Source organism: Sphaerulina musiva (assembly GCF_000320565.1).
Source record: "Sphaerulina musiva SO2202 unplaced genomic scaffold SEPMUscaffold_10, whole genome shotgun sequence".
NCBI lineage: Eukaryota > Fungi > Ascomycota > Dothideomycetes > Mycosphaerellales > Mycosphaerellaceae > Sphaerulina > Sphaerulina musiva.
The window spans coordinates 725988-750424 of NW_016017392.1; the positions used below are offsets into that span (position 1 = coordinate 725988).

At 52.5% G+C, this 24437-nt stretch overlaps 10 protein-coding genes across 10 annotated transcripts; 6 read left to right on the forward strand and 4 right to left on the reverse strand.

Moving 5' to 3' along the window:
- The first annotated feature begins 1826 nt into the window (after positions 1 to 1826).
- Positions 1827 to 3642, forward strand: SEPMUDRAFT_151448 (uncharacterized protein). The gene is made up of 2 exons (XM_016906827.1): positions 1827 to 3192; positions 3285 to 3642. Exon 1 carries the CDS (start codon positions 1872 to 1874, stop codon positions 2970 to 2972), a length of 1101 nt encoding a protein of 366 aa, XP_016757543.1. The 5' UTR covers positions 1827 to 1871; the 3' UTR covers positions 2973 to 3192; positions 3285 to 3642.
- Positions 3168 to 4585, reverse strand: SEPMUDRAFT_51612 (terpenoid synthase; the record flags this gene model as incomplete). The annotated part of the gene is made up of 4 exons (XM_016909196.1): positions 3168 to 3584; positions 3738 to 4188; positions 4247 to 4391; positions 4450 to 4585. 4 exons carry the CDS (start codon positions 4583 to 4585, stop codon positions 3168 to 3170), a joined length of 1149 nt encoding a protein of 382 aa, XP_016757544.1.
- Positions 4586 to 6014: 1429 nt separating this feature from the next.
- SEPMUDRAFT_128110 (alpha/beta-hydrolase) lies at positions 6015 to 8651 on the forward strand. The gene is made up of 3 exons (XM_016902191.1): positions 6015 to 6731; positions 6796 to 8493; positions 8611 to 8651. Exons 1-2 carry the CDS (start codon positions 6675 to 6677, stop codon positions 7750 to 7752), a joined length of 1014 nt encoding a protein of 337 aa, XP_016757546.1. The 5' UTR covers positions 6015 to 6674; the 3' UTR covers positions 7753 to 8493; positions 8611 to 8651.
- Positions 6015 to 12568, reverse strand: SEPMUDRAFT_92099 (uncharacterized protein). The gene is made up of 7 exons (XM_016910578.1): positions 10166 to 12568; positions 9914 to 10083; positions 9822 to 9839; positions 8836 to 9775; positions 8611 to 8763; positions 6794 to 8493; positions 6015 to 6729 (listed from the first exon to the last, which is right to left on the reverse strand). The coding sequence occupies exons 1-6, from the start codon at positions 12284 to 12286 to the stop codon at positions 8242 to 8244; spliced, it is 3654 nt and encodes a 1217-aa protein (XP_016757545.1). The 5' UTR covers positions 12287 to 12568; the 3' UTR covers positions 6015 to 6729; positions 6794 to 8241.
- On the forward strand, positions 12396 to 12765 carry SEPMUDRAFT_120281 (uncharacterized protein; the record flags this gene model as incomplete). Its single annotated transcript, XM_016901587.1, has 2 exons — positions 12396 to 12560; positions 12724 to 12765. The coding sequence occupies 2 exons, from the start codon at positions 12396 to 12398 to the stop codon at positions 12763 to 12765; spliced, it is 207 nt and encodes a 68-aa protein (XP_016757547.1).
- SEPMUDRAFT_151451 (uncharacterized protein) lies at positions 12727 to 16449 on the forward strand. The gene is made up of 2 exons (XM_016906828.1): positions 12727 to 14021; positions 14072 to 16449. Exons 1-2 carry the CDS (start codon positions 12975 to 12977, stop codon positions 15116 to 15118), a joined length of 2094 nt encoding a protein of 697 aa, XP_016757548.1. The 5' UTR covers positions 12727 to 12974; the 3' UTR covers positions 15119 to 16449.
- SEPMUDRAFT_110915 (uncharacterized protein) lies at positions 15535 to 16134 on the reverse strand (the record flags this gene model as incomplete). The annotated part of the gene is made up of 1 exon (XM_016900883.1): positions 15535 to 16134. One exon carries the CDS (start codon positions 16132 to 16134, stop codon positions 15535 to 15537), a length of 600 nt encoding a protein of 199 aa, XP_016757549.1.
- A 272-nt stretch (positions 16450 to 16721) lies between the features above and the next one.
- On the forward strand, positions 16722 to 18083 carry SEPMUDRAFT_72125 (glutamate-1-semialdehyde 2,1-aminomutase; the record flags this gene model as incomplete). The annotated part of the gene is made up of 1 exon (XM_016909972.1): positions 16722 to 18083. One exon carries the CDS (start codon positions 16722 to 16724, stop codon positions 18081 to 18083), a length of 1362 nt encoding a protein of 453 aa, XP_016757550.1.
- A 1249-nt stretch (positions 18084 to 19332) lies between these two features.
- On the reverse strand, positions 19333 to 20906 carry SEPMUDRAFT_151452 (glycosyltransferase family 4 protein). Its single transcript, XM_016906829.1, has 2 exons — positions 20719 to 20906; positions 19333 to 20643 (listed from the first exon to the last, which is right to left on the reverse strand). Exons 1-2 carry the CDS (start codon positions 20894 to 20896, stop codon positions 19412 to 19414), a joined length of 1410 nt encoding a protein of 469 aa, XP_016757551.1. The 5' UTR covers positions 20897 to 20906; the 3' UTR covers positions 19333 to 19411.
- A 2767-nt stretch (positions 20907 to 23673) lies between these two features.
- SEPMUDRAFT_27617 (UBC-like protein) lies at positions 23674 to 24119 on the forward strand (the record flags this gene model as incomplete). Its single annotated transcript, XM_016908430.1, has 2 exons — positions 23674 to 23836; positions 23896 to 24119. Coding segments are annotated over 2 exons (387 nt in total), but the record flags the coding sequence as incomplete, so codon positions are not given.
- Positions 24120 to 24437: the final 318 nt, after the last annotated feature.

The following is a 24437-nucleotide window of genomic DNA, read 5'->3' on the forward strand; positions in this document are numbered from 1 at the left end:
AGACCAGGAAATGGATTTGACACAAGACCTGCTAAGCAAGCCAACGGACTTGTTGCAGTGCAAGCGCGTGAAATACCACAATTAGTGTTGTGCTAAGTCCCGGGTCCTGGAGAGGTCAATGAGACCTACTAGAGAGATATAGATAGCCTGTAGGCTCGGTAACCCGGAAGTCTACAGACGCTAGCGACTTTCGAGCGAAGCGCTTTCTTCGTATAGGCTGTAGCCTGTAGACGATGTTGTACAGTACAACAGTACAATTACACAGTGACTCGCGCTGCGCTACATCTTCGGAGCTAGGATTCTGTACTTGCCTAGAGCGTAAGGGGTTTCTTCGGATACGGACAAGGATTCTAGGGATGGCCCTTCTTCGTCCCGGCCCCGAGATTCCAGGGAGCCAAAATCTGAAGAGCTGGGAGTTCTCGCAGATGATGGCGTCCGATAGTGGTTTTCATGGCCTACCCAGATGATCTGCTGAAAGTTGTTTTCATCTCTTTGCTACTTAACCAGAGCACAAGCAGTAGTTGAGCAGTACTCTTCGGGGGCGGAGCGGCGGAGTAGAGAGGCAGCACCTGACAGCGATCCTGGCCGATTGTCCATGGTCGGCTAGGCATGTGTCAGGACGTGGCCGTCGTTTACCGCTCGCGGGCTTCAGATGCCTACCTTATAGAGAGAACCCTGAGACTCAAATATGTCCACCAAAGCAGGCGTTACAGGCCTTAAGTCCTGCAGGCAGTGCTGGGTGTTCTCTAGGATGTCCGTCTCCAGCAAGTGCTAAAGTGCAGCCACGAGTTGCTATCAGCCGTAGACCCGGACTTCCATGGAAAGTCGCCTCGTGGAGTCCAACTCCGACACATCAGACGTGTACTTGGAATGGATATCAACCCCACGTACCTATGTAATTAGCGAGGTTACGATGTAAAAGTGCTCATGACATGGAGAATCCAAGTGAAGCTGGAGAGAGTGGCGGATGGGGGCTCTGGGTGGTCCCTCATGTTGCTGAGGCAGTCGAGAGAAGGTGAACGATGTGTAGATACATCACTCAGGTACGTGTGTCAAGGAGCATACGGTAAGGTACTGTAGTGCCACGAAGGTTAGCAGAGAAGAAGAAGAAGACTCTCGGTCTCGGCTCTCGGCGGAGCGTAGACCGCCAAGGCTGCTCTGTTGCTTCATCTACCCACTCGAGAATGTCTCTTCGCATTGCGAGCAAAGACAGTGGTCCACCAATGCAGTTCGCTACCTGGTATCTTCCAAAGAGTTGCGATAGCTATGCACTTCTGCTATGGACTTATAAGATAATGAATGCAAGCGCCAATGGCAGTGTAAGGCATCAAAGCAGCTGAACAGTACAATGGCCGGGAGCGATCGAGAAGGTAATCATGGAGATCAGCAGTGGAACATTATTGGTTCAAAGGTGCTTGTAGACTTTTGAGGGTTGATTGACTTGGGCATGTTCCCGAGCGGTACTGGAGTTGGACAGCATTAGATTTCTATCCTTTGACAGATATACTCTTGTCAACACATCTCGGATCTTTTGCGTATCTCGGTAGACCGGATCAGTCGGCCATTCGAGCAAGTCTATTATTCTCCCATAAGCACGGGGAATGAATAAGGTAAGTGAGGAGGCATATGATGCCTTTGGGGAATGAATAACATAATAAGTGAGGAGGGAAGAAGGTTTGATATTCCCCAAACGCACGGGACAGCAGAAGGTCAGTGACAGACCGATGACGGATCCAGTGCAGCTTAAGCTTCAGGTTGACTTTCATTGACTTCAATTGACTTGAGCCGCAGACAACATGAACACAACATCCTAGGAGGTAAGACAAGACCACTTCACTGTCAGTCTGTCAGTTGATACACCAGTCGTCAACATGGTTCTCGAGGAAGCCGACACCTTCTCCGCCGACACCGCGCCGTCGTCTGACGCCGACCCGTACTATGGCGACCGCAACCCAACCGAGCTTCCCACCCGCAACTCGTCCTATTTCACCGTCAATTCGGGCGAAGACACGGTTTACGTCAACATCAGCCAGCTTCCCAGGCTGTTTCTCCAGTCTGAGCCCCTTCCCTCCAACATGCTCTCTAGCATCAAGTCTAGCATTCAGAATGCAGGACTCGCGCTCGGCCGCCCCGTTACGCAAGACGAAGCCGACGCCCTTGCCTTCCACCACGCCAAAGCCTACCGTATAGGCAGCTATGGTCACCCAGTGGGCACCGTCATTGCATCAGCCCTTGCCTTTCGTTCGTGGAGCAAATTTGGGTTTCCGGGCTGGACCCCCGGTGAGAAGTTCAACCCGCAGAGATTTGGTTTCCTCAGCGGCCGATCTGCAAGAATTGCGTGGCATAGTGCGAGGCTCCTTGCTTATAGTACCGTGGGGGCGTTCTTGGGCGGGACTTTGGCTGGGTCTTATGCTCTTACCGTGTACAGCGTGGGGAGGGAGAGGGATCCGAGGCTGAAAGAAGTGGGATTGGCTATCAGGAAACATGCAGCGAGTGGAACCTGGCCGGGGAGTAGAAAAGCCGATGATAGTCCTGGCAGGAAGGAGAGTGCAGGAGAGACGTTTGATATGGCGAGGCAGAGGCAGAGGGCGCAGGAGGCTTGGAGAGAGCACAGGGCCGGACAACAACAGCCGACGGAGAGAAGAAATGTGATGAGAGCTGAGAGCAGAGCTGATGACATGAGTCCCACGGGTGGTGCTTTTGGTGCGGAGTTTGTGGATCCGGGCAGCGCGGATGTGTCGGATACTGCTATGATGAGCGATGATCAGGCGAGGAGGCAATCGGAAAGTATACAGAGGCAGCAGGAAGCGGACTATGCGAAGAGCCAGGAGAGTCGCGCTGCACATCCAAGCCAACAGCGACAAGGACCAAGTCGAGATGCTTTTGGCATGCAAGAGGACTCCAAATCGGTCCAGAGCGGGAGTGCTTGGGAGCGACTCCGGCAGAAAGCACAGTCAGGGGGATCAACATAGTATGTACCGAGAACTTCGGCGCCAATAGCTGGGAAGAGTAGCGACTCCGACTGGCGATAGCTTCAGCTTCTCCCAGAGTGATGAAGATAGACAACTCGCAAAAGCGGAAGCACAAATGGAGCATGGCACTCTCAGCTGTAGAGATTCATTCTTCAATCAACATCACATATCCTGTCCATTGCACAAGCCGAGTAGCTAGCTAGACTCCTGCTTTAGAGATGTGAGTCTGCCCCCCTCCTCCACAGACAACTGACTCCCTACATCCATCCTTCCCAAACCATCCACAAGCTGATCCAACACCTTTTCAAGCAGAGGATTCTTCACACCAACCTCTCCCATCAAAAATCTCGCACGCTGATCCAGAGTTTTCAAAACCTGCTTTGTATGATTTAGACTTCCAGCGCGTTGCAGACATTGGATTGCTTCGATTTTGATTGTGTTGTCTTGTGTTCTCATTGCGAGAAATTCGATGAGGAGGTGTTTTCTTTCGGAGCTTGAATTTTCGGGACTTGGGGGAGTATTATGATTCTTTTCTTTCCAAATTGCGTGTGCGATTGGATAGGAGAATTTGCCTTCTGTTAGGTCGTCGAAGAAACCTTTTTGTTTTGCCATCTGTGGGGGGAAAAAGAAGGGGTAGGGGGGAGATGTTAGTCAGCTGCTGTTAGGAGCCAAAAAAACCACGGGAAAAAGAATAAAAGAAACAAAAGAAAATGAAAAAGGAGAGGAGAAAGAAGAAAACGAAGGATTTGTTGGGGTCGCGCTTACCTTCTCATCGCAAATATTCTTCAAATCATCTAGAATTTGAAATTGTAACCCCATGACATCCACTACCTTCGAAATCACATCCACATTCACCGCCATTACATGTTCCACGGGACTCATTACCCTCAACAATCGTAAAATTAACCGAAACAACCCTCCAGTCTTATTCGAAACCATTTGGAGATATTCCGCCTCTGAAGGTGGCAATTGCATCGTATCGCGCCAATACAACTCCATCCCTTGACCTCGATGGAGATTTAGCATTTCTTCGTTGAAGATTCTGATGATGGCGGCTTCTTCTACTCCTCCTCCTTTGGGAAGGTGTTGGAGGAGGTGTTGTTGGGCTTGAAAGTAGACGTAGTTGGCGGAGTTGATGGTTTGGGCGACACCGTAGACTTGATGAGCGGAGGGGAAACCGCGGCGGAGTTGGGAGTTGTCTTGGATGTCGTCGATGCTGGGGAGGGAATGAGTTGGGAGGAGGAGGCGGAGGAGGAGAAGGAGGAGGGACTTACAGTAGTGAGGCGTTATGCATCATGGTGACTGTCTCGGCTATGATGTTGCTAGATATTTCGTCTACTTGGAACCAGTGATTGAGAGCATTCAGCAGCTGTCGACGAATCTCCTTGCCTGGCATGGAAGCCACGTAGTCGTAAGGTGCTTTGATGATCTATCATTCAGTCAGTCTTGCATCTTTAGTCATCGTAGAAGTCGTAACGCGCCTTCTCGTTGCATTCTTCCCATTGATGGGACAGTTTATGGTCGATGGACTGCGATAGATTATGCTCGGCTTCAAAGCTGTCAGTATCGGAGTTTTTGTGGCTTTCTCGAGATAGTTCCAAAGCTCCGCACATTCCATTTTCGGAAGCGTTGCTGGAAGAATCATGAAGCGGTTCCGAGCCCGAGCCCACAGAAAGTGCTACAGAAGCCGATGGCGTTTGCTGGTTTTGGCTGAAGGGATAAATGTATTCAGTAGAAAGCGGCTCGATACCTTCAGCACCGTCGAGATCAGACTCGAAAGCGAAGAAGTCGGAGAATGTGTTGTGCATCATGTAGGTATGTTGTGACTTGCCTCAAGGAGCAGTTCAGTAGCAATGCTGTGGTGAGCCCTACGATGAGGTCGCGAGTACATGTATCGGCATCATGTCGCGCTGGAATCTGTATTCCATAGTGATTGTAGGTTTTCCTCCAGCACTACCCTATACTTACAGCCGTGGAGAGGTCACAGATCAAGCTCACGTTGTGAGTGCTGGCGTCACGTAGTCAGTGCATGTGCAGCTTTCTGTAGAAATCAATGGTAGTAGTGAATGTGTCGTCAACATCGACGACTGCTATAGGAAGCACCAATGGTCGATTTAAAGTTGCCGACTAAGTGAAGTCTCTTGCTTGGGTAGCCGATACGCGATCGTGCTAATTAGACCCTTTGAAATGCACCAGTCGAGTTCCCAGCGCGTGTGACTTTGACCAGGCCAACTTGCGGACTGAGTCCCCAATCGTCCATAGACACTACTGAATCGAGTGCTATGGCAGAGACCTGGGCAGCTGCTGGACTAACGCAGATTGCAGTAGTCTCAAGAACGATGAAGGCTGCCTGACCAAGCAGCATGACCAGTGTAGAAGCAGACGCGGCGTGGCGTGAGCGGAGTAGAAATTAGAGTCCGCCATACCATATACCAACCACATTATAGAGCTGGTAGTCCTGCGAGCCATAAAGTCCGCAGTACAGCTTCATGTTGTTGCTCTCCCTCAGCTCCAGCTCTTATACCACGTCCGTCGTCTAACAATATCGCATTTGCGTGTCCATCTCTTCAAGTGCCACGCTTGCACTCCCCCTACTATAGCAGACACAACTAAGCCGGAGCAACATAGCACTTTTAACGCCCGGCTCTACCCAGTCACGGCATCTGCTGAGTTGCGATTGACGAGTCGACATCGGACAAGGGAGCATAGGTATAGCCCTTCTTTTTGTACTGCCGAGTTCAACGTGAGGAGTTACTCGGGGTCTTCTCCTCGCAGAAAGATATTCACGGTGGTGGTGGGAGTGGTGCAAAGAGGGGAACCCCGTGGCTATGGTCTTGGCGCCAAGTGTAAGAGCCGGCTGGCAGCTGCGAGCATGTGCGAGGCAGCTCCCTTCCTCAGGTGAGCTTCCTCTCGAATATCTCCCTCCGTGTTCTGTTCCTGGACTAAAACGATTCTAGACCTGCTTGTCAGACCTGGACAATATCAGTACCTCACGATCGATAATGCCCGGCATTCCCTTTCTCTGACCACCCCCCTGAAAGACTAGTATCTCCCGACCCCTTCCTTGATTGCTTGCTGCCTCACAACCGTGGTACCAGTTTGGCCTGAATGCCTCAGAACCGTGGGAAACCTGAATAAGCTATACACGTACAGGGTAAAAGATCGCTCTCCCTCTCGTCAACCTGCATCCTCTTCGTACCTGGAAGTGGGCCGTGACGAATACAACATGCTCACCTCACACTAGGAGGTAGGAGGTAGGAGGTACATACCTCCCACAGGGCACGATATCGCACTTTCACAACTCCGAGTGGAGGGGGAGCTAGACCGCTGGGCGGGAGGGCCGGCAGTGACAAATGTGACATTCTCACTCCTCATTCGCCAAAGCCACCACTTCGCTGTCTGCCGTGTTATGCACTCGGATGTGCAAGGAGGGAGGCGGCTGTGCTTGATAGCTCTAACTTGGGGCAGAATTGATGATATGACGATAATGACGATGATGGGGTCGATCGGCATTCATCCTTAGTGCAAACCCTCAATGCTATAGCTACAGGTATTACACCTCAGGTTGCCCAGGCCGCGATCAGCGAGGGGCACTCATCGTTTCTTGTTTATATCACAACAACCGGACGATATATTACCACAAGATCATCCTGTCAGGCATATTCGCAGATTATCCACTTCAAGTTCTTTTGACCAAACAACATGGCAGACATCACCGACTGGAAGGCCTTGAGCAAGCCGGACCCCTCATGGAAAGAGGTGCGGTCGAGTCTTCGACTGAAATGCTGGTGCCATACATGAAAGCTGACGACCTTATTCACAGGGTGTCAAAACCTACCTTGGCGGGCAAGAACCTCAAATCGGCGACTTCAAGGGCAAACCCATCCCTGAGCTCCGTGCCAGTATGCCCAAACCACCAGCACTCACCGACGAACGTGTAATCCAAGAAGACCGCCAGATTCCCGTTCGAGACGGATCCACAATCGGCGTTCGCATCTATCGACCTCGCGATCAACCATCTACAGGAAAGAGCCCACTAATCGTTACCTACCATGGAGGCGGCTGGTCCGTCGGTGATCTCGGACATTTTGCCTCCCTCCTCCTCGAGGTGACAACCAAATTCGGCATGGTATGCGTCGACGTCGACTATCGCCTCGCACCCGAACATAAGTTCCCCACGGCAGCACACGACTGCATCGACGCCACCATCTGGGCCACGAAGAACGCAGCATCCCTCAACGCCGATCCCGCCCAAGGCTTCCTCATCGCCGGAGACTCCGCCGGAGGAAATCTCGTTGGAGCAGTCGCGCATACGTGGGTGACAGACAAACACCAACCAAAATTGACAGGTACGCATTATGTCGTGCCTGCTCTGTGCGATCCCAGTTGCATACCAGAGAAATACAAGCACGAATACAACGCCTGCGAACAAAACCGCGACGCACCAATTTTGAATTCCACCGCCATGGAAATCTTTCACGAGGCCTATGTGCCCGAGGCGAAAATGCGAAGCGATCCTTTGTTCAGTCCGCTGATATGGCCCGGCGGACATGCGGGACAGCCACCAGCGAGTTTCCAGGTCTGCGGACAGGATCTGTTGCGAGATGATGGGTTGATTTATGAAAAAGTGTTGCGGACGGAATATGGGATCCCGACGAAAATGAAAGTGTATCCAGGTTTGCCGCATGGGTTTTGGTTGATGATGCCGCAGATTGATGCGAGTAAGAAGTATGTGAAGGAGTTTATGGAGTCGATTGCGTGGTTGTTGGAGCGCAAGTAGTGGCGAAAAGATGCTACCTTAGGTTGGGTTATGTGTTGTAATACAACTATTATTACTACAACTACTATTACTATGTAGTGGCCTTGAACTGGGGGTAAAAGTTCTAAACGAATACTCAAATGTGTCTGTCGATGTTATCCACGACCGGCATTGGTCGATATGAGGATACGGGGTGATGAGAGTTTTGACCCGAGCGTTGCGCCTGCTTCTCACGGACCTGCAATAGGCTGCTGGTCTGAGAGCCATTGGGGGACGTATCGCACGCAGCATTGTAGCTCGGCACGGGTAAAAGTGCGTGGGTCGATCATTCCAAGCACAGCCCGCCCTTTGCACCAGAAGCTCTGCGGGAGGAGTCAGACTTGCGGCCATACTGTCGCCTCTCCCTCTCACTCTCCCTCAGAGAATGCTCCATCCAACTACTCCCTCCCTCCCCGGTGGCCAGAAAGTATCTCACAAGAACCCCGATCCAAATCAAATCTTCCAGCATTGTCAACACCCAGCACCAGAACGGCCCTTTCCCTCTTTGACTTCAGCAACAAGTCTCTCAATCTGCGGTACCAATTCCGGTATTCGAAAAGGTTTCGTAACCACTTGATCCATACCCGCCTCAATCGCGCTTGAAATTTGCTCAGATCGTGCGTTTGCTGTGACTGCAATTACGGGGATATGTCCGGTGATTTTTCCAGTGAGTTGTCGTTTTCGAATGTGTCGGATACATGTGAGGCCGTCCATTGTGGGCATCTATGTCGCCATTCATTAATTCGTTTGTTTGGGGTTGGTGGTATGGGTAAGGTAGGTAGGTAGGAATTGAGTCAGGCGGGCGGGCATGCCATTTTGGATATTAGGGGGGGTTCTTACCTCGAGGTCGAGCAGGATGACAGATAAAGGGGTCGTGGAAGAGCAGTATGTGGAAGTTTCAAGAAAGTTGAGACATTCTAGTCCGTGGTTGGCGACGTGCACTATGCAGCCTGCGCGTTGAAGTTGCTGGGACATGACTTTCTGGTTGATGAGCTGGGGGTAGTGTGTCAGTATGGTATGGAATGAAAAGGCCCAGTCAGCACATCATCGGAAGGCTGGACTCACGTTATCTTCGACAATCAGGACATGCAAGTCTACTTTCAGGGTCGTGGGCTGTTCAATTTCCTTCGTGACAGGAGGCGAGACTTCCGCTACAGCCGTCATAGGCGCAGCTTGGTAAGAAGGTACTCGCAATAACGAATGATCTGAAGGATGGAAATGCTCCACCGTAGTCCCGTTCTCCTCGCGGGGAGATCCGAGTTGGCTCTGACCGACCTCGAGCATCACGCTTCCTCTTCTGTTATACATCATTGGACTCGACGCTGCACTACTCTGATATCGCAGAGGCGCAGGTCGGGTGCATGCTGGTGGCTCACCTTCCACCCACCTTTTGGCTCTCACATAGAACGTGAAGACCGTGTTGCCCTTGCTACTCGTAACGCCAATTTGTCCACCTTGAAGCTCGCAGAGCTCTCGCGAAATGAAGAGGCCAAGTCCGGACCCGCCGTACTGTTTGTATGTCTTTGGCGATGCTTGCTGAAAGCGCTGGAAGAGTAATTTCATTTCATCTTCATTTAGACCACGTCCAGTATCATAGACGGCGAACTGCAGATATAAGTCCTCGCCGCCGGTCCATCCTGGTTGTGGCGTTCGTGATGGTCGAATCTGTCGTCGTGGTGGAATGAAGGATATGCCGTGATGCTGACCTGTAGGTTTCTGCAATGAAGCCCCAATGCAGATCTTGATCTTGCGGACATCGGAATACTGTGTGAACTTTATGCTGTTCGTGAGGAGGTTGATGATGACTTGAAGTAGTCTGCTGCCATCTAGGATCACTGTACCCACACCGAGCTCCTCCATGGTGTTTTCAATGCATAGCTGCGCATCAATGCCAGCGCGCTCGATCTCAGCTTCGTACATCTTGAGAGCCTTGGTCACGAGCATAGGGACATCGACGGAATCAGGAGATATAACAAGTAGACTGGCATCAAGCTTCGAGAGCGTGCTATAAAAGTCAGCAGTATACAGGGCGTGGGGAGGAAAGCACATACAGAATGTCGTCCACGATCCTAGAAATGACAGAAATTAGAAATCAGCAGGTTGCCACGGACGTGTCAGTGCTCTGTGATATGACCAATCTTACCTCTTTTGATGCTGTGCGCACAAGATGATTGTCTGCGCCGCATCTACGATGGCCTCTGCGATGTCCGCAGGCAATCTCATATCTTTGTTCGTGATCGGCATTCCGGTTGAGTTGAGAAGCGTCTCGATAGAGTCGGCACTTTGCAGGATCGCCGACAGAGGGTTTCTCATCTGTTCGAAGTTAGAGTAGGTAAGCTAGAATTCGCGAGTGGGAGAGAGAGAGAGAGAGAGAGAGAGAGAGAGAGTATGTCACCTCATGGCTGGTCATGTCGATAAAGTTCTCCGTTTGGCGCTTGTTTTCCAGCGCATCTTCCAGTCTCTGTGCGAGCAGCTGTTCGGAGAATTTACGATGCGAGATATCTGTCAGCCAGCCTTGTATGGAAGACACAGTACCATCAGGCTCAATCTCTGGAAAGGCGGTGGCTAGCAGCCAAGTCTCCCCAGACATCTCCTGGCCGCTCTTGTCTGTGGCCAACCATGATCGTTTCAGCCGGTACTCAAAAGTAGTCGGCAACTTGTCTTGCGTGACTGCTCTCCACGCTTCTGCGAATGTATCGAGATCCTCTTCGTGAATCTGTGTTCCCAAGCCTTCGCGATCCTTGATGCTCATGTGCTCATCTCGTGTTTGTCCGATCATTGCGAGATACTGGTCATTCACGTACAATGGTTTTCCAGAGGGCTCAAACATGAACATGCCTGTAGGTGCTGCCGACGCGAGACGAGAGAACTTGGCTTCGCTCTTCTCCGCCTTAAGAGTGGTCAGCCGGAGCTGCTGTGCCAGTGCGTTATTCACGTCTTCGGCGATTCTCTGAGCACGTTGTTGCTCTTCGGGTAGTGATATGACTGCGGCTGCCTTCTCAATGACGTCCACGATGATTTGACGGAAGACCTGATATTCTTCGCCAAACACTGACCGGGGATTCAATCCTATGATGAGAATGGCAAGCGTGTCGGATCCAGCAACGGGCTTGATGGGCGAGATAACTGCAGTCCTCACGGTTTCACTGAATCCACGACCTGGCACAGCGACAGCTAAAGATGGTGGCAACGTCCCGTCTGTGCTTGACAAGCTGACCATTTCTCTGGTGTTGTACGCGTCTATGCACGACTGAGCGATGCCAGGCCCACAGTTGACAGCATCAAACGAAAACGTCTTGGGAACATCCGGCTGATCATCCGGCAACCCAATGGTATGGGCCAGGACGGCTTTCTTCGAGTACAGTGTGGTGGAAGAAGATCCGTTCGATGACGACTCAGCTGCTTCGCTTCTTTCGGGCACATCGTTGACGATGGTGTATAAGATAGCAAATGGTATGTCCAGCACATTTTGCGCCAGCGGCACGAGCACGGCAGGCCAAAGGTCTGCTAATGTACGGGCTTTGTTAAGTTGCATGCTAAGCTCGTTGATGGTATTCCTCCTACGATCGCCGATGACCAATGCGGTCGACTCTTTCAGCTCGTCCACCACGCCGATGCCCATGCCAGCCTCATCGATCAGGGGCAGCGTAGTGAAAGACCAGTATGTTTCTTCCAGAAAGCCATGTCTTTGGATTGGAAGCGGAAAGTTGTGAATCCTACGAACCTCGCCACGATAGCCTGCATCGACGATGGGGCCTACCATGGCCCACGCCTCTCCAAATACGCCTTTGACATTCTGTCCCAGACAGTCAGGGTGCTTCGCACCAAACATTGCGACGCAAGCCTCGTTGTATATGAAAGACATGTCATCGCCCCATACAATCAGACGCGGATCGGGATTTGCCATAATGGAAACAATGGCCTGACGCAAGATGTCCGACCAAGCATCCATAGGCCCAATGCCAGTCGATGCCCAGTCGAAGTTGCGGATGAACTTGATCCATGGCGAGAGGCCAGACCTGTCAGCCTTGGTCCAGTCCAGACCAGCCTGCCCTATTGATGGGACAGAGCGAATGTCGCTGCTTCTCCTGGTGCCATTTGAGCGTGACCTCGACAATTCGAGAGCATCACGATGCTGCCCTGGATCTGCAAGTCTCCCTCCGGCTACTGATATGACTATCGCGTAGTCGCCCGATATCCGTGTCTGCCATGCTCCACCGTCGAGTATCTTGTCATGCAACGTCGACAGGTCCTGCTCTATCGAGTGGGAGCGGGCGACTGCATTTCGCACTTCTTCGAGCTCGACCGATGGTCTGGAGAGACGGTCGAAGGCTGGATTCCTGTACACGACCTTGAAGTCTCGTTCGACGTCTCGCCCATTCTGCGGTATGTGCAATATCGCCGTCGCTCGCTCGTCCACGCTCAAGTATGCAACGAGACCTCGCAGCTCGCAGGGCAGCTCGAGCAGGTCGCTGCCGCTGCCGCCGCCGCTGTTGTTGCTTCCATTGGCCTCCATCCTCGATCGCCTTCAACAGACCTGCCGCGTCGCGTCGCCCACGTTTTTCACTCCCATCAGGCCTCTGCAAGCATGCTCTCAACAACTCGTTCGATGCGCATCCTTCACAATGGCCCAACTTCTTGAAAAATGCATGCAGAACCTGCAGATCCAGACACGGCTGGTCTTTGCGCGCCAAACTTTCGGCCCACGCCATACATCCCCATCCATTCTGGCGCCTGATGGGCTGATGGGACTCGGGGGCCCTCCGGGGACGATGACGGTGATGGTGCAGGTGAGATCTTGCCGCGTAACAGCGCCAGATGGTCGCCAAGAGGAGGAACTAGAGGGGAGGTCAACCGTGCAGCAGACGGGAACGACTTCCTCCATCGACATCCCATCAGCACACAATGTTTCCAGCCTTCAAGGCCCCATATCATGAACTGATGGCACCACAGGCGCCGAAATACATCGCAAGGATGACAAGTGGCAGCGGATGAGGTTGTTGAGTCTTCACTGGCCAGGCGATGGGCGTCACACTGCGTGAACAGGGACGGCATGAAGGGAGGGCATGGGAGAGAGCCAACCAATTGAACGAGCGGGATAAGGCCCTGTACACAACCACCAACTCCCCGCAGCAAACAGCTGCAGCTCTCTCAGTCGACATGTTCATCCTCTCGGTGACATCGGATGCACGTATGCACCGACCATGGAGCAGTCTACTGAAGTGAAGCCGGTCAAAAGCCGCCACGGCTGTGGGGCATGTCGCAAAAAGCGGATGAAGTGCGATGAAGGGAAGCCCAGATGTCGGAATTGTGCCTACAGGAAGATAGACTGTCCCGGATACGCTCGCGACCTCAAGTGGTCGACCAAGTATGAGCGATTCAAGCCAGCAAAGCAGAAGCCGCTGCGGTCACTATCGCCTCTTCAAAACCGATTCCAAGAAGTGCTCCATGCCTTCAGTGGCTCACCAGTTGCAGAAGTTCCTTCGACTCCCGCAGAAACTGCACCTCAAGTGATTCCGGAACGACTCGATGGCGACGGGATGATCGGAGATGCCGTAGTGACCGAAGAGGCCAGGAGCTGTGCATCACCCGAGTTCCATCAGGTTGATGAGCAAGTCATGGCGGTATGCGATCCTATGAGCCCTTCCGAGACAGCGGACTTGTACGTGGGAGGTTCTCCTAGTGATTCCGGTCCTGCAACGACTCAAGATCAGGACACTACACATTCTGAAGCCTGTACTGCGCCCGATGCTCATCCTCCCTGGGAATCACGCGAGGACGATGACGATCAACAGCACATTCAGGATGAAGAGGCAATGGCGGACGACTATGAAACATTACTGACAAGCCGCTCTGACCTCGCTTCTGGCCAAGACTGGCTGACGGTTTCCTCACCAGCGCCATGTTTATGGTATGAGGATGAATCGTCGGAAAAGCTTATGCATCATTACTTCAGCTCGGCCTGCCGCGTCATGTCGTGCTATGACAGCTGGAGTAATCCATACAGAACGACTATTCCTAGTCTCCAGCACTCCTCCTCGCACATCAAGGCCTGCATGATGGGGATGTCGGCATCACACATGGCGAATTTTGTCCATGATATGGCCATCACAGCTATCAAGTATCAGACGAAAGCAGTTGAGGAGATTGCCTCTTCACTTCCCATCCAGCAGCCCAAGGGGCGCAACCCGATCAGATCGGCATCCACATATGAGATGTTGCTAGGCGCCATCATGCTTGGCATGACTTCTGTGCGTGACGTGACTGCTATACGCGTGAGTCGACAAGCTGACAGGTGTAGGCATGGTATGACCCTACTGCGAATGCGACTGCAAGTGGAATGCACCATCTCGCAGGCGCCCGTTCACTCTTCCAAGCATGGTCGGCAGAGCAAGCAATTTTCAAGGCCAATGGTGATGTTGACATTCTGGACCGCGAGCAGAGCTTCATCATCGGCTCCATGGCATACTGGGAATGTCTGTCATCCTTCATAGCCGATCAGTCTCTCGATGCCATCGCCTATCTGACTCCTTTCACCAAAATCGCCGAAGGCCAGACGATATACCCCAACCCGTGGACAGGTGTTGCCACACCAATATTCATACGCATGGCACAAGTTGGAGTTCTGCTTCGTCAGAGGCGCATTTTGGACAGACTCTCGTGTCTCCGAAGCACTTCGTACGTGAGCGCATGTCTTGCCGAAGGGCTACAGGCAGAAGCCAAGAGTGTGCTTGCTGCCGTCATGGCTTATACCTTGCCACCGGACGAGAGTATGGAGAACACTGCGGATCCGAGCACGCCTCTCCAGCATCTTTGCGATGTGGCCAATATATACCGCTTCACGGCCATTCTGGAGCTATGCCAGGCATTTCCATGCTTGGCCGTCTGTACAATCGGCCCGACTCACGACGCTCTTCCACTGAGCAAAACCACTATCAACGACACCGTCTACGATCTCGCTAGCAACATCACTTCGATGGTAGCAGCATTACCCAGGGATTCTGGCACCTTCACAGTTCTATGTATCGCGCTGATCTGTGCTGGTGGCGCGATGCAAAGTCAGCATGTCCCGCGTCCCGAAGCAGCTCCTGGCAGCCTCGAAGGCGAAATGGCTCGCCTGCGGCGTAGCCGACCAGCTTTGAAAGAACTGCGGATCAATCTTCGTGAGCAGATTATGCATACATCGCGGCGGTTGGGTCTTGCTGCTATGCACAGGGCAGCCAGGCTTATACAACAAGTTTGGGTCCAGTCCGATTTGCGGGTCCAAATGGGAGGCGAGAGAGGGAAGAAGAGCATACACTGGATGGATGTGATGATGGAGATGAGATTGGAGACTTTATTTGGATAGGGCTCAATTATGCTGGCATTGCAATTCTATGCTGGGAGAAACCTAATCACATTTCATTCTGCCTGGACGGTGCTGTGCCGGATATACGACCGCTTTCATCGTTACCACAGTTGCCGCAGTCGCTGCTTACATCCGGTCCGCATGCGAGATCATCTGAATGTCCACCTTGGGAAGGATCCATACCAAGGTCGTACACGTCCAAATATCCCGGGATGTATGGACTTTCCGAAGCCTCGCACCTTTTTCTTGCTTGAAATCCTTCCAGTGCATCAGTTGGCCTTCTTTTTTGGTTGTACTCTTTCTGTCTTTCCTTGCGCCTCTTCCATGCTTCTGGTGATAGCACATCCAGATATCAGGCACCCGACACGATCGAGCGCCAACAAGACGCCGGACAGCTCCGATGCATCACCAACGGTTCACCGCCTCCTCGTTCCAGCTCCTCCTCCTGACGACAAGCCATCAGCATCCGCATACTCGAAATCAAAGTAATCTTGAGCAAAAACCCAACCTACACTCCCACCACCATACCCACACACTCGCAACACTCGCCGCATATCCAGACCCAGCAGCTCAAAAGTCTTGCACAAATCCCTCCAATCCCGCCCCAGAATCGCCGCTCTTTCGGGAGGATGTCTCGGATCCATCCACGTCAGATAATTCGGGCAGTACGCCAAATCCTGAATTTCACTTCTGCTGTCTGCGTTCAGGTGGGAGAGCCATTGGATGCAGGTTTGGGCTTCGGTGAAGCGGAATTGTACGCGGGAGTAGTAGGTGGGGGACGCTTCGAGGCGGATGAGGCGGCAGGTGGACAGGATGGCGGGTTCGCGATAGGTGAGCACGTCGGGTTTGCCATGGGAGAAGCGCCGGAGGTCGATCCAGGTGTATAGTCGGTTTGTGGCGGGGCTGGTGGAGAGGGCGGAGTTGTGGGAGAAGAGGACGTGGTGGAGGATTTGTTGTCGGATTTCCGGGGGGATGGAGAGGAGATGGGGTCTTGAGAGGGTAGAGTCTGTGCTCATATCTCTACACTGGTGATTCTGGTGTTGCGGATTGCGGTTATTCTCTTTGATTTAGTGCCCGAGGCTGCCTGTAATGATGTGGCCTCGCTATGGCATGTGTCTACACTTGGGGTGTGATGTTGAATTTCCACAGGTTGAGCTAGTGGGAGGGTCCCTAACATATGAGTTCTCACATATGAGTTCTTAAAGAGAGCAGGTCGTGATTATACTTGCCGTATCTAGGACATGCTGCTGTGCTCATCATCATGGGGAGATGGGGAGACCGACAGAGCGATGGTGTCGCACAGTCGCCCGCCCCGTCCTCGCAGACCTGCATTTTCACGAGTTTGATGCGATGATCCGCCATGATTCCGAGCAAGAGCCAGAGTTTTGCATGTATCTTACCTGGTACTCGTAACTTTTGTTTGCCCATGGCGTGAGATGACCTCCGCACTGTCTCCTGTCCCGTTTCCCATTTATTGGCTCGGTGCTGGCCAGGTCTTGGCATTGTGCTTCAGCCTCCGATATCCCATCACCACACCATGTAACTACCTAGGTACCTAGGCAAGGTTACGTCTATGGGAAGTCTGGTTTACCACTCCATCAACATGGCAACGACAACAACCTGCACATCGACTACAGCCTGCGCAACGACAGAACAAGCATGCCATGAATTAGAGACCGAATACATCGCCCGCAATCCCACCAGCAAAAAGCTCTACTCCCGTGCAACAGAAGTCTTACCCGGCGGCAACACCAGAACCGTCCTATATTACGACCCTTTCCCCATCTACATCACCAAAGCCAGCGGATGCACACTCCACGATGCCGATGGTCACGAATACATTGACCTCCTCGGCGAATACACAGCAGGTCTCTACGGCCATTCCGAGCCCGTCATCATCCACGCCATCAACGCCGCAGCACAACGGGGCTTATCCTTTGGCAGTCATCACGAAGACGAAATCTCGCTCGCGAACCTCGTCCAGCAACGTTTCCCTTCCATGGAACTTCTCCGATTCACCAATTCCGGAACAGAAGCTTCCCTCATGGCGCTCGCCGCCGCGAAAATGTATACGAAAAAATCCAAAATTCTCGTCTTTGAGGGCGCTTATCACGGAGGTGTTTTGAGTTTTTCCGCAAACGGAATTTCTAGCCCGGTGAATGCTCCTCATGAGTTTCTTATTGCGAAATATAATGATCTTGCTTCTGTACAGCAGCTACTCGTCGATGATGATGATAATAATAATAAAGCAAATCTAGCGGCAATTCTCGTCGAACCCATGTTAGGATCCGGAGGCGCGATTCCCGCTCGTACAGATTTTTTGATTGGCCTGCGATCCCTCGCAAATGCGACAGGAGCTGTATTGATTTACGACGAAGTCATGACATCTCGTATGCACAACGGAGGAGGAATCCAATCTTTACAAGAATCCTTTCGACCGGATATGACGACTTTGGGAAAATATTTCGGAGGAGGAATGTCCTTTGGAGCATTTGGTGGTCGACGCGAAATTATGAAAATTTTCGATCCACGAATTCCCGGTGCTGTGTCTCATGCAGGGACTTTTAACAATAATGTTTTGACCATGGCTGCGGGCAGAGCTGGTCTCGAGCACGTTTTTACGCCGCAGAGAGCGTTGCTGTTACATTCCATGGGGGAGGAACTTCGAGGAAAATTGAATTTGCTTGGAGAGGGGACTTTGCTGCAAGTGACGGGTGTCGGATCGATTATGTGTTTTCATTTTACTCGGATGGCGGCGGGGGAGATTATGTCTTCGAGGGATGTGGAAGATGCGGATGGGAGATGGAATAAAATTTTGCATTTGTTTCTGTTGCGGAAGGGATATTATATTGCTAGACGGGGATTTGTGGCATTGAGTCTTGCGGTGAAGGATTCTGATCTGGAGGGTTTTGTGGATGTGGTTCGGGACTTTGTTGATACGTATCGGAATCTGTTGCAAATCTGAGATGCTTGGCTTGATGGCTGGATGGTGTTTTAGTGTCTTTGCATCGTCTCTGCTCTTTTCTTGTGTTCACTTCCATGAGCGTGAAAGTGGTTAGTCACTTACTCGCTACCTCGCCTACTTACCTACCTACCTACCTACCTACCTACCGAACTAAGTAAGGTAAATATATACCTAACATAAAACCAAGGAGTGTGAAGTGAAGTGAAGTCAAGCTACCTTACAATGTACGCTAAGTTTAATACCTATACCTAATCTACCTAGCGTGATTTCAGACCCTTACTGCTATAGATGTCTGAAATGTGATTTGTTTTTGTCCTTTTCGTCGACGGGATGATAAAAAGCTTTTAAGATTGTAATTCCACTCGGTGTTTTTTTTTGTATAGAACAAGGGATGGATAAAAAATCTCAGTTGAAAGATCAGAGTAGTGAGTGCGTAACAAAGAAAAAAGAGTTTTGACTTGTTCTTTTTTTTTTCCATTCGTTTCGGGCCTTTATAAACGTCGGGCCAATAAATTTTAAACGTCGGGCCCAAAGTTTGCCTTAGGCAGAAGATATCTCAAGATATTTCTCTTAGGTATTCTATCTCTCTCTCTCTCTCCTTTCTAGGTAGGTATTTTGCGTCTCGTTCCTCTCGTTGCTCTTATTCCTCTCGTCGCTCTCGTCGCCCTCGTTGCGTTACGTTACGTCGCATCGCTCTCGTCGCGTCGCGTCTCGTCGGTCTCGTCGTATCTCGTCGGTCTCGTCGTGTCTCGTCGGTCTCGTTATATCTCGTCGGTCTCGTCGGTCTCGTCGGTCTCGTCGGTCTCGTTAGTCTCGTCGCGTCTCGTAAGTCTCGTCTCGTTTCGTCTCGTTTCGTCTCGTCTCGTTGCGCTTATCTCGTCTTGTCTCGTTGCGCTTGTCTCGTCTTGTCTCGTTGCTCTCGTCGCTCTCGTCGCTCTCGTCTTGTCTCGTTGCTCTCGTCTTGTCGCTCTCCTCTCTTGTCGCTCTTGTCTCGTTCTGTCTCGTCGCTCTCGTCTTGTTGCTCTCGTCTTGTCTCGTCGCGCTCGTCTCGTCTTGTCTTGTCTCGTTACGCTTGTCTCGTCTTGTCTTGTCGCTCTTGTCTCGTCTTGTCTTGTCGCTCTCGTCTCGTCTTGTCTTGTCGCTCTCGTTATAGAAGCAGGTAACATACGAATATTCTGCCTTAGGTACATAATGCGGCCTAAGGCAAACTTTGGGCCCGACGTTTAAAATTTATTGGCCCGACGTTTATAATAACCCTTCGTTTCATTTGAAGAGATAATACATGTCTATTTGACCCAGCTCACTATCTACTACGACGTTTCATTCACTCACGCGAACGATGCTTTGTAGAGAATTGCTCCCATGGCCACAATCATAGCCAACAGGCCTATCATCAAGAGATAGGAGATGTGAAAGAAGATTGTTGGCCGTGGAGCCTCAGTTTGCAACATTCGTTGCACCTCGTCGTCAAAGGACGCGGCCATTTTCGTCCTGCTGAATTGGGCCAGAACTTGCTCGCGGCCGCTTCGTCCCATTGCGCGCAGTTTGTCTGTACTCGAGGGAATCAGAGGCTTCTGCATGACTTTTGTCCACTCCTCGACTTTATCGGGACTTCGCAGCCAACCGGTGCGTCCATCGTAGATGGTCTCGAGGGGCCCGCCGGTGTTGGTCGCGAGGACGGGAACTCCTGCCAGCATGGCTTCGAGGGGTACAATGCCAAAATGCTCGTTGGTGGGCGTGTAGATCAGGAGGCTGGCAGAGGAGAGGAGGCGTGTCTTGAGCTCGTTGGAGATGGATAGGAGGAACAAGACGTCGACGTCTGCGGTGGAAAGGTCGGTGAGTGCCGGGTCGTTAGCTCGGAACGTTGCGTGGGTGAGCTTCAGCAGAGTGGAGAGCTCTTGGAGCTTTTTATGAGTGAGGGCGTTCTCAGCGTTGCGTGGATCGTAGCCGCCTGCCAGAACTAATTTCGCTTTGCTGCGGTCCTCGGGCGCCAGTCCCGCAAACGCTTTGATGGCCAGATCCAACATCTTCTTGCCCTCGAATCGGTTGATGCTGAGGAGCAGCTTGCTGTCGGGCCATATGGGACTGTTGCCGCTATCCTCTTTCGCAGCGCTCGTATCTACACAAGGGTAGATAACTTTCAGTTCCCTGGATTTGACGCCCGGCAACGTGGTTTTGAAGATGCTTCTAGTGAACTTGCTGTTGACGACAATGCTGTCGGCACAGCCTGTACTCCAGGCTTCGAACGCATCAAATGGGATTCGATAGAGGGACTTGAGCTTTTGCTTGATGCCGCGCTCCTGCTGCACCAGTAGCTGGTCTGGGAAATGTCCGTAGAACAGCACTTTGGCCTTGGGGTATATGAGCCGGAAGAAAGGTATGCACGCGCTCAATTGGTCCACGATCAAGACATCCGGATCCAGCTCCTGGAGCTCAGAAGAAGCGAGTCCAGTGCTGGCCACGAGCGATAGTTGGCGCAGGATGGTACAGAGAATGCTGAAGCGTCCGGCGATGGAAGTAGGGAAGAGGCTGTCGCCGCGCACCCGGACATCGAGAGTGCCTTGATAGAAGTCTCAGCCTTCCCGACCTCAGTTGCCGTCTCTATTCGCCTGTTGCTGCTGCTGATAAGACATACCATCACGGGCTTCCTCAAAGCAGTGGTTGGGATCGCGATATGAGGTGAGGATAGTGACTTGGTGTCCCCGAGACTGCAATCCCACTGCAGCATCAATCACCAAGCGCTCCGCACCACCGATTCCCAAGTCCGGATGCACAAAAACGATCCTTCGCGGCGTTGTAGTCTTCGTGGCCATTTCCGCAAAACAGCTTCCACCCAACGTAAATCTCAATGGAGGTCCAGTATATGACTGGAGTTGCGATATAAGGTACCTCCTACGGACACGCGTCTGCAAAATAGAGTTCTATAGGCGGCTTGGCGTAGACTTTCGTCCGCTTAGGGTTACCTAGAACCGATGGGACGACGGCAACATGCGCCAAGATGCTCACACATCACAATTGTACACAGCGATGGTGGATGTGCCTCTATAGGGCTTATGGCAAAGCCGGCCACACCTACTAGCTGTACAGTATGTAGGTCAGAGACGGAAGACAGAGAAGAGAATGATGGGAGACGCGAGTTCACGTGATCTCTCTATAAGGTTCAGATCCCTGCAAGAATGGGACCTAACTGGGCTAGCGTGGCTGCCTCGACTCATCAATGGGACTTCATCGATCCTACCTTCCCTGGAGTGACCTACTGACGCGCTCTCTCTCGCTCTTGCTCTCTCTCGCTCTTGCTCTCTCTGTCTTTCTCTCTCTTTCCTTCTCTCTCTCTCTCTCTCTCTCTCTCTCCCTCTCCCTCTCTCCCTCTCTCCCTCCCTCTCTCTCTCTCTGCTGTCTGAAGCAATTCAACATTGCCTCTGCCCCACCACTGCCCGTGACACTCCCCAACACGCCAAGTCTCGAAATTCACTCCTGCCGACACGAGACTTGCTCATAACACATTTACTCGGCCAAGAAAGAAGCACTTACCTGCACTTCCCTTTCCTCCTCCTCCTCCTCCTCCTCCTCCTCCCACCTCCAGACACACTCAATCACTTCGCTCGTCCCTCAGCTACTAACACCAGCCCCCCTTCTGCTGTCCCGTCCTTTCATGGACGAGGAGGAAGTGCCTCGCAAACGTCGTCGCCTCTCCTCCACCGCTGCTACCCACTCCTCCCACCGCCCCATCGACGGGACCGACCACTCCGCCGATCCCAAGCTTCACACCAGAATGGCTACTGACGACGAGGCCTACGCTCGGCACCTACAGGCGGAGCTCGATGCAGAACACGGACACGCCGGATCTCCACCTGTCCCCAGCTCCTCGAGCCTCTACACCGCACCGGTCCCGCGCAGCCATTACCCAGAGCCTGACGATGAAGAAGTGGCGCGACGGCTTCAGGCGCACTTCGACTTGGATCAAGCCCCCGACATGAACAGCAGCCATAACCACAACAGCAGCAGCAGCACCTATTCTCCTTCACTCTCCCTCGACGGCACTCCCATCACCCTGACTCCGCTGCCTGCTCCTCCGCCTACCATTGCGGCCAGACACGTGGAGAAGACCTTGCGCACGTTGTATCAGTCGATGAAGACCCACCAGTGTCACTACTGCACCAGCCGCCTCTTCGAGTATGAAAACGACGTCATCAGGCTGTTCGACGCTCTCATGGGCCAGCCAACGCAGTCAGTCAGCCGTGGAATTGTCTGTCCCGACTGTCAGTCGCTGTCGAGAACTCAGAGCGACCGCCTGGTCTTGATCTGGGTACTGCTCTGCGGCTTTGACCACTCTTCGACGCACAACAAGCCCGACAAGGATCGACGCTCGAGCCGGCAGACCGGCCCGCAATCTACTGTCAAGGGCAACGGAGTAGGATATGGTGGCAAAGCTCGACAGCCTCATGCCCACGACGCGCTACATGCAATGTATGGCTTTGGCTTAAATGACACGGAATCTGACGATGCACAGCCCCACCAGCTAGTCGGTCATCCCAGTACCGCTGCGCCTGGCTATCTGGGCTATCACTACGGACCACCTCCCGCTGCACAAAAGCCCGCTGCACAAAAGCCCGCTGGAAAAAAGCAAAAGCCCCTGGGACCTTTATCCGTTGAACAATACCTCGCTGCCCCACCAGGCTACCACCAAGCTTCCCACAAAGGTAAAGTCGCTGCCGATCCCGATGAACTCGCTGCCGCGTTGAACCACTACCTTGCTGGCGGTCAAGGCCCCTACACCCACCCCAGCAAGCCTTCACCGGGAACAGACCTCCTTCGTCCGAGCCATGCGCCTGCGAAGCCAACCGAGCCGGTGGAAGAGAAGCTCAGCCGTGATGACAGAATGACTGCTCGAGTCCTCAAGTGTCTGACGCATCTGTTGCCCAGTGTCGAGAAAGAGGGTGAGTTTGACACGAATCCACCTGGAGAGCAGCTGGAATGCGTGCTGCTCGGGAGCTCCATCTTGGAGCGCGCTGCGGACCTCTTCCGTAACAACAATCTTGAGGAAGTTACTAACCAAGCCGAACTGTACACGGCTTTGGTACGCTTCATCCAGACATTGTCACAGCACCCTGCAACGAGTGCATTGGCTCTGCGAGAGAGAGTTGCGCGCAGTCCTGGAGTCAGCATCCTCCAAGTTTCGTTCGGAAAGACCGAACTGGTAAGTACAGAAGAGTCCGACACGACGCAGTCGCTCACTCGATGCATGAGAGCACTCGCGTTGCAGTGTAAAATTATGCTGAGAAGTCCCGAAATCACTCGGGCTCACATGAAGGTATTGCACACCATTGATGAGCTGAACAAACTCTTGACCGCAAATGCTGGTGTCGACATGACCAAATCGACAGACAAGAACCTGTGGCAGAAAGAGCTCGCCGTGTCCGAAATTGCCGACGAGGCAATCATACCAAAGCACAGCTTGGCGGGAAAGCAGTCACCACTGTTCCAGTCGCCGCCAGGACGCATGTCCCGGATCATGCAAGAACTCGCAAGGTTGCAGAGCAGTTTACCGGACGGGATCTTTGTGAGATATGCTTCGACACGACCGGACATCATGAAGTTTCTCATCACCGGCCCGCGCGACACGCCGTACGAGAACGGGCTCTTCGAATTCGACATGCTGTGCGGGCCCAAATTCCCTCAAGAGCCACCACAGGTGGAGTTCCGGACCACGGGTGGAGGCTGGGTGGAATTCAACCCCAATCTTTATGCTAGTGGTGAGTGTTTCCCCTTTCCCCGCGCTTGAATCTTCCGAGAAGCTGACTTGATTTTCTAGGCAAGGTCTGTCTTTCATTGTTGGGAACATGGCCAGGAGAATCGTGGAACCCCAAGAAAAGCACTCTTCTCCAGGTTCTCGTCAGCATTCAGGCCATGATCTTCTGCGATCATCCATACAACAATGAGCCCGGTCGGGAAAATGTGCCCCACCACGATGTCCGCAGTAAGTCGTACAACAGAAGTCTGTATCATCGCACGATTCAGACTGCAATGCTGGATTGGCTGGATCGTCGTCGCTACAGAGCAGGCCTGCCCGATCACAGCGGTCCCTCTGCCAATTATTGGGGTGATAACATGCTTGTTGACGGTGTTATCGCCAGACCGAGCGGTACGATCGACGATACTGAGGACATATGGGACGAAGTGGTCAAAAAACACTTTGAGATGACTGCAGAAGAAATCGTCGTTACCGTGACCAAATGGATAGCAGACAAGCCTGCACCGGGAGAACCAAAACCGAGACGATTCACATTGGCATCACCGACACCAGATCTTGCTGCTGCCATGTGGGGCGTACTTGGCGGAACCGGGGGAAAGTGG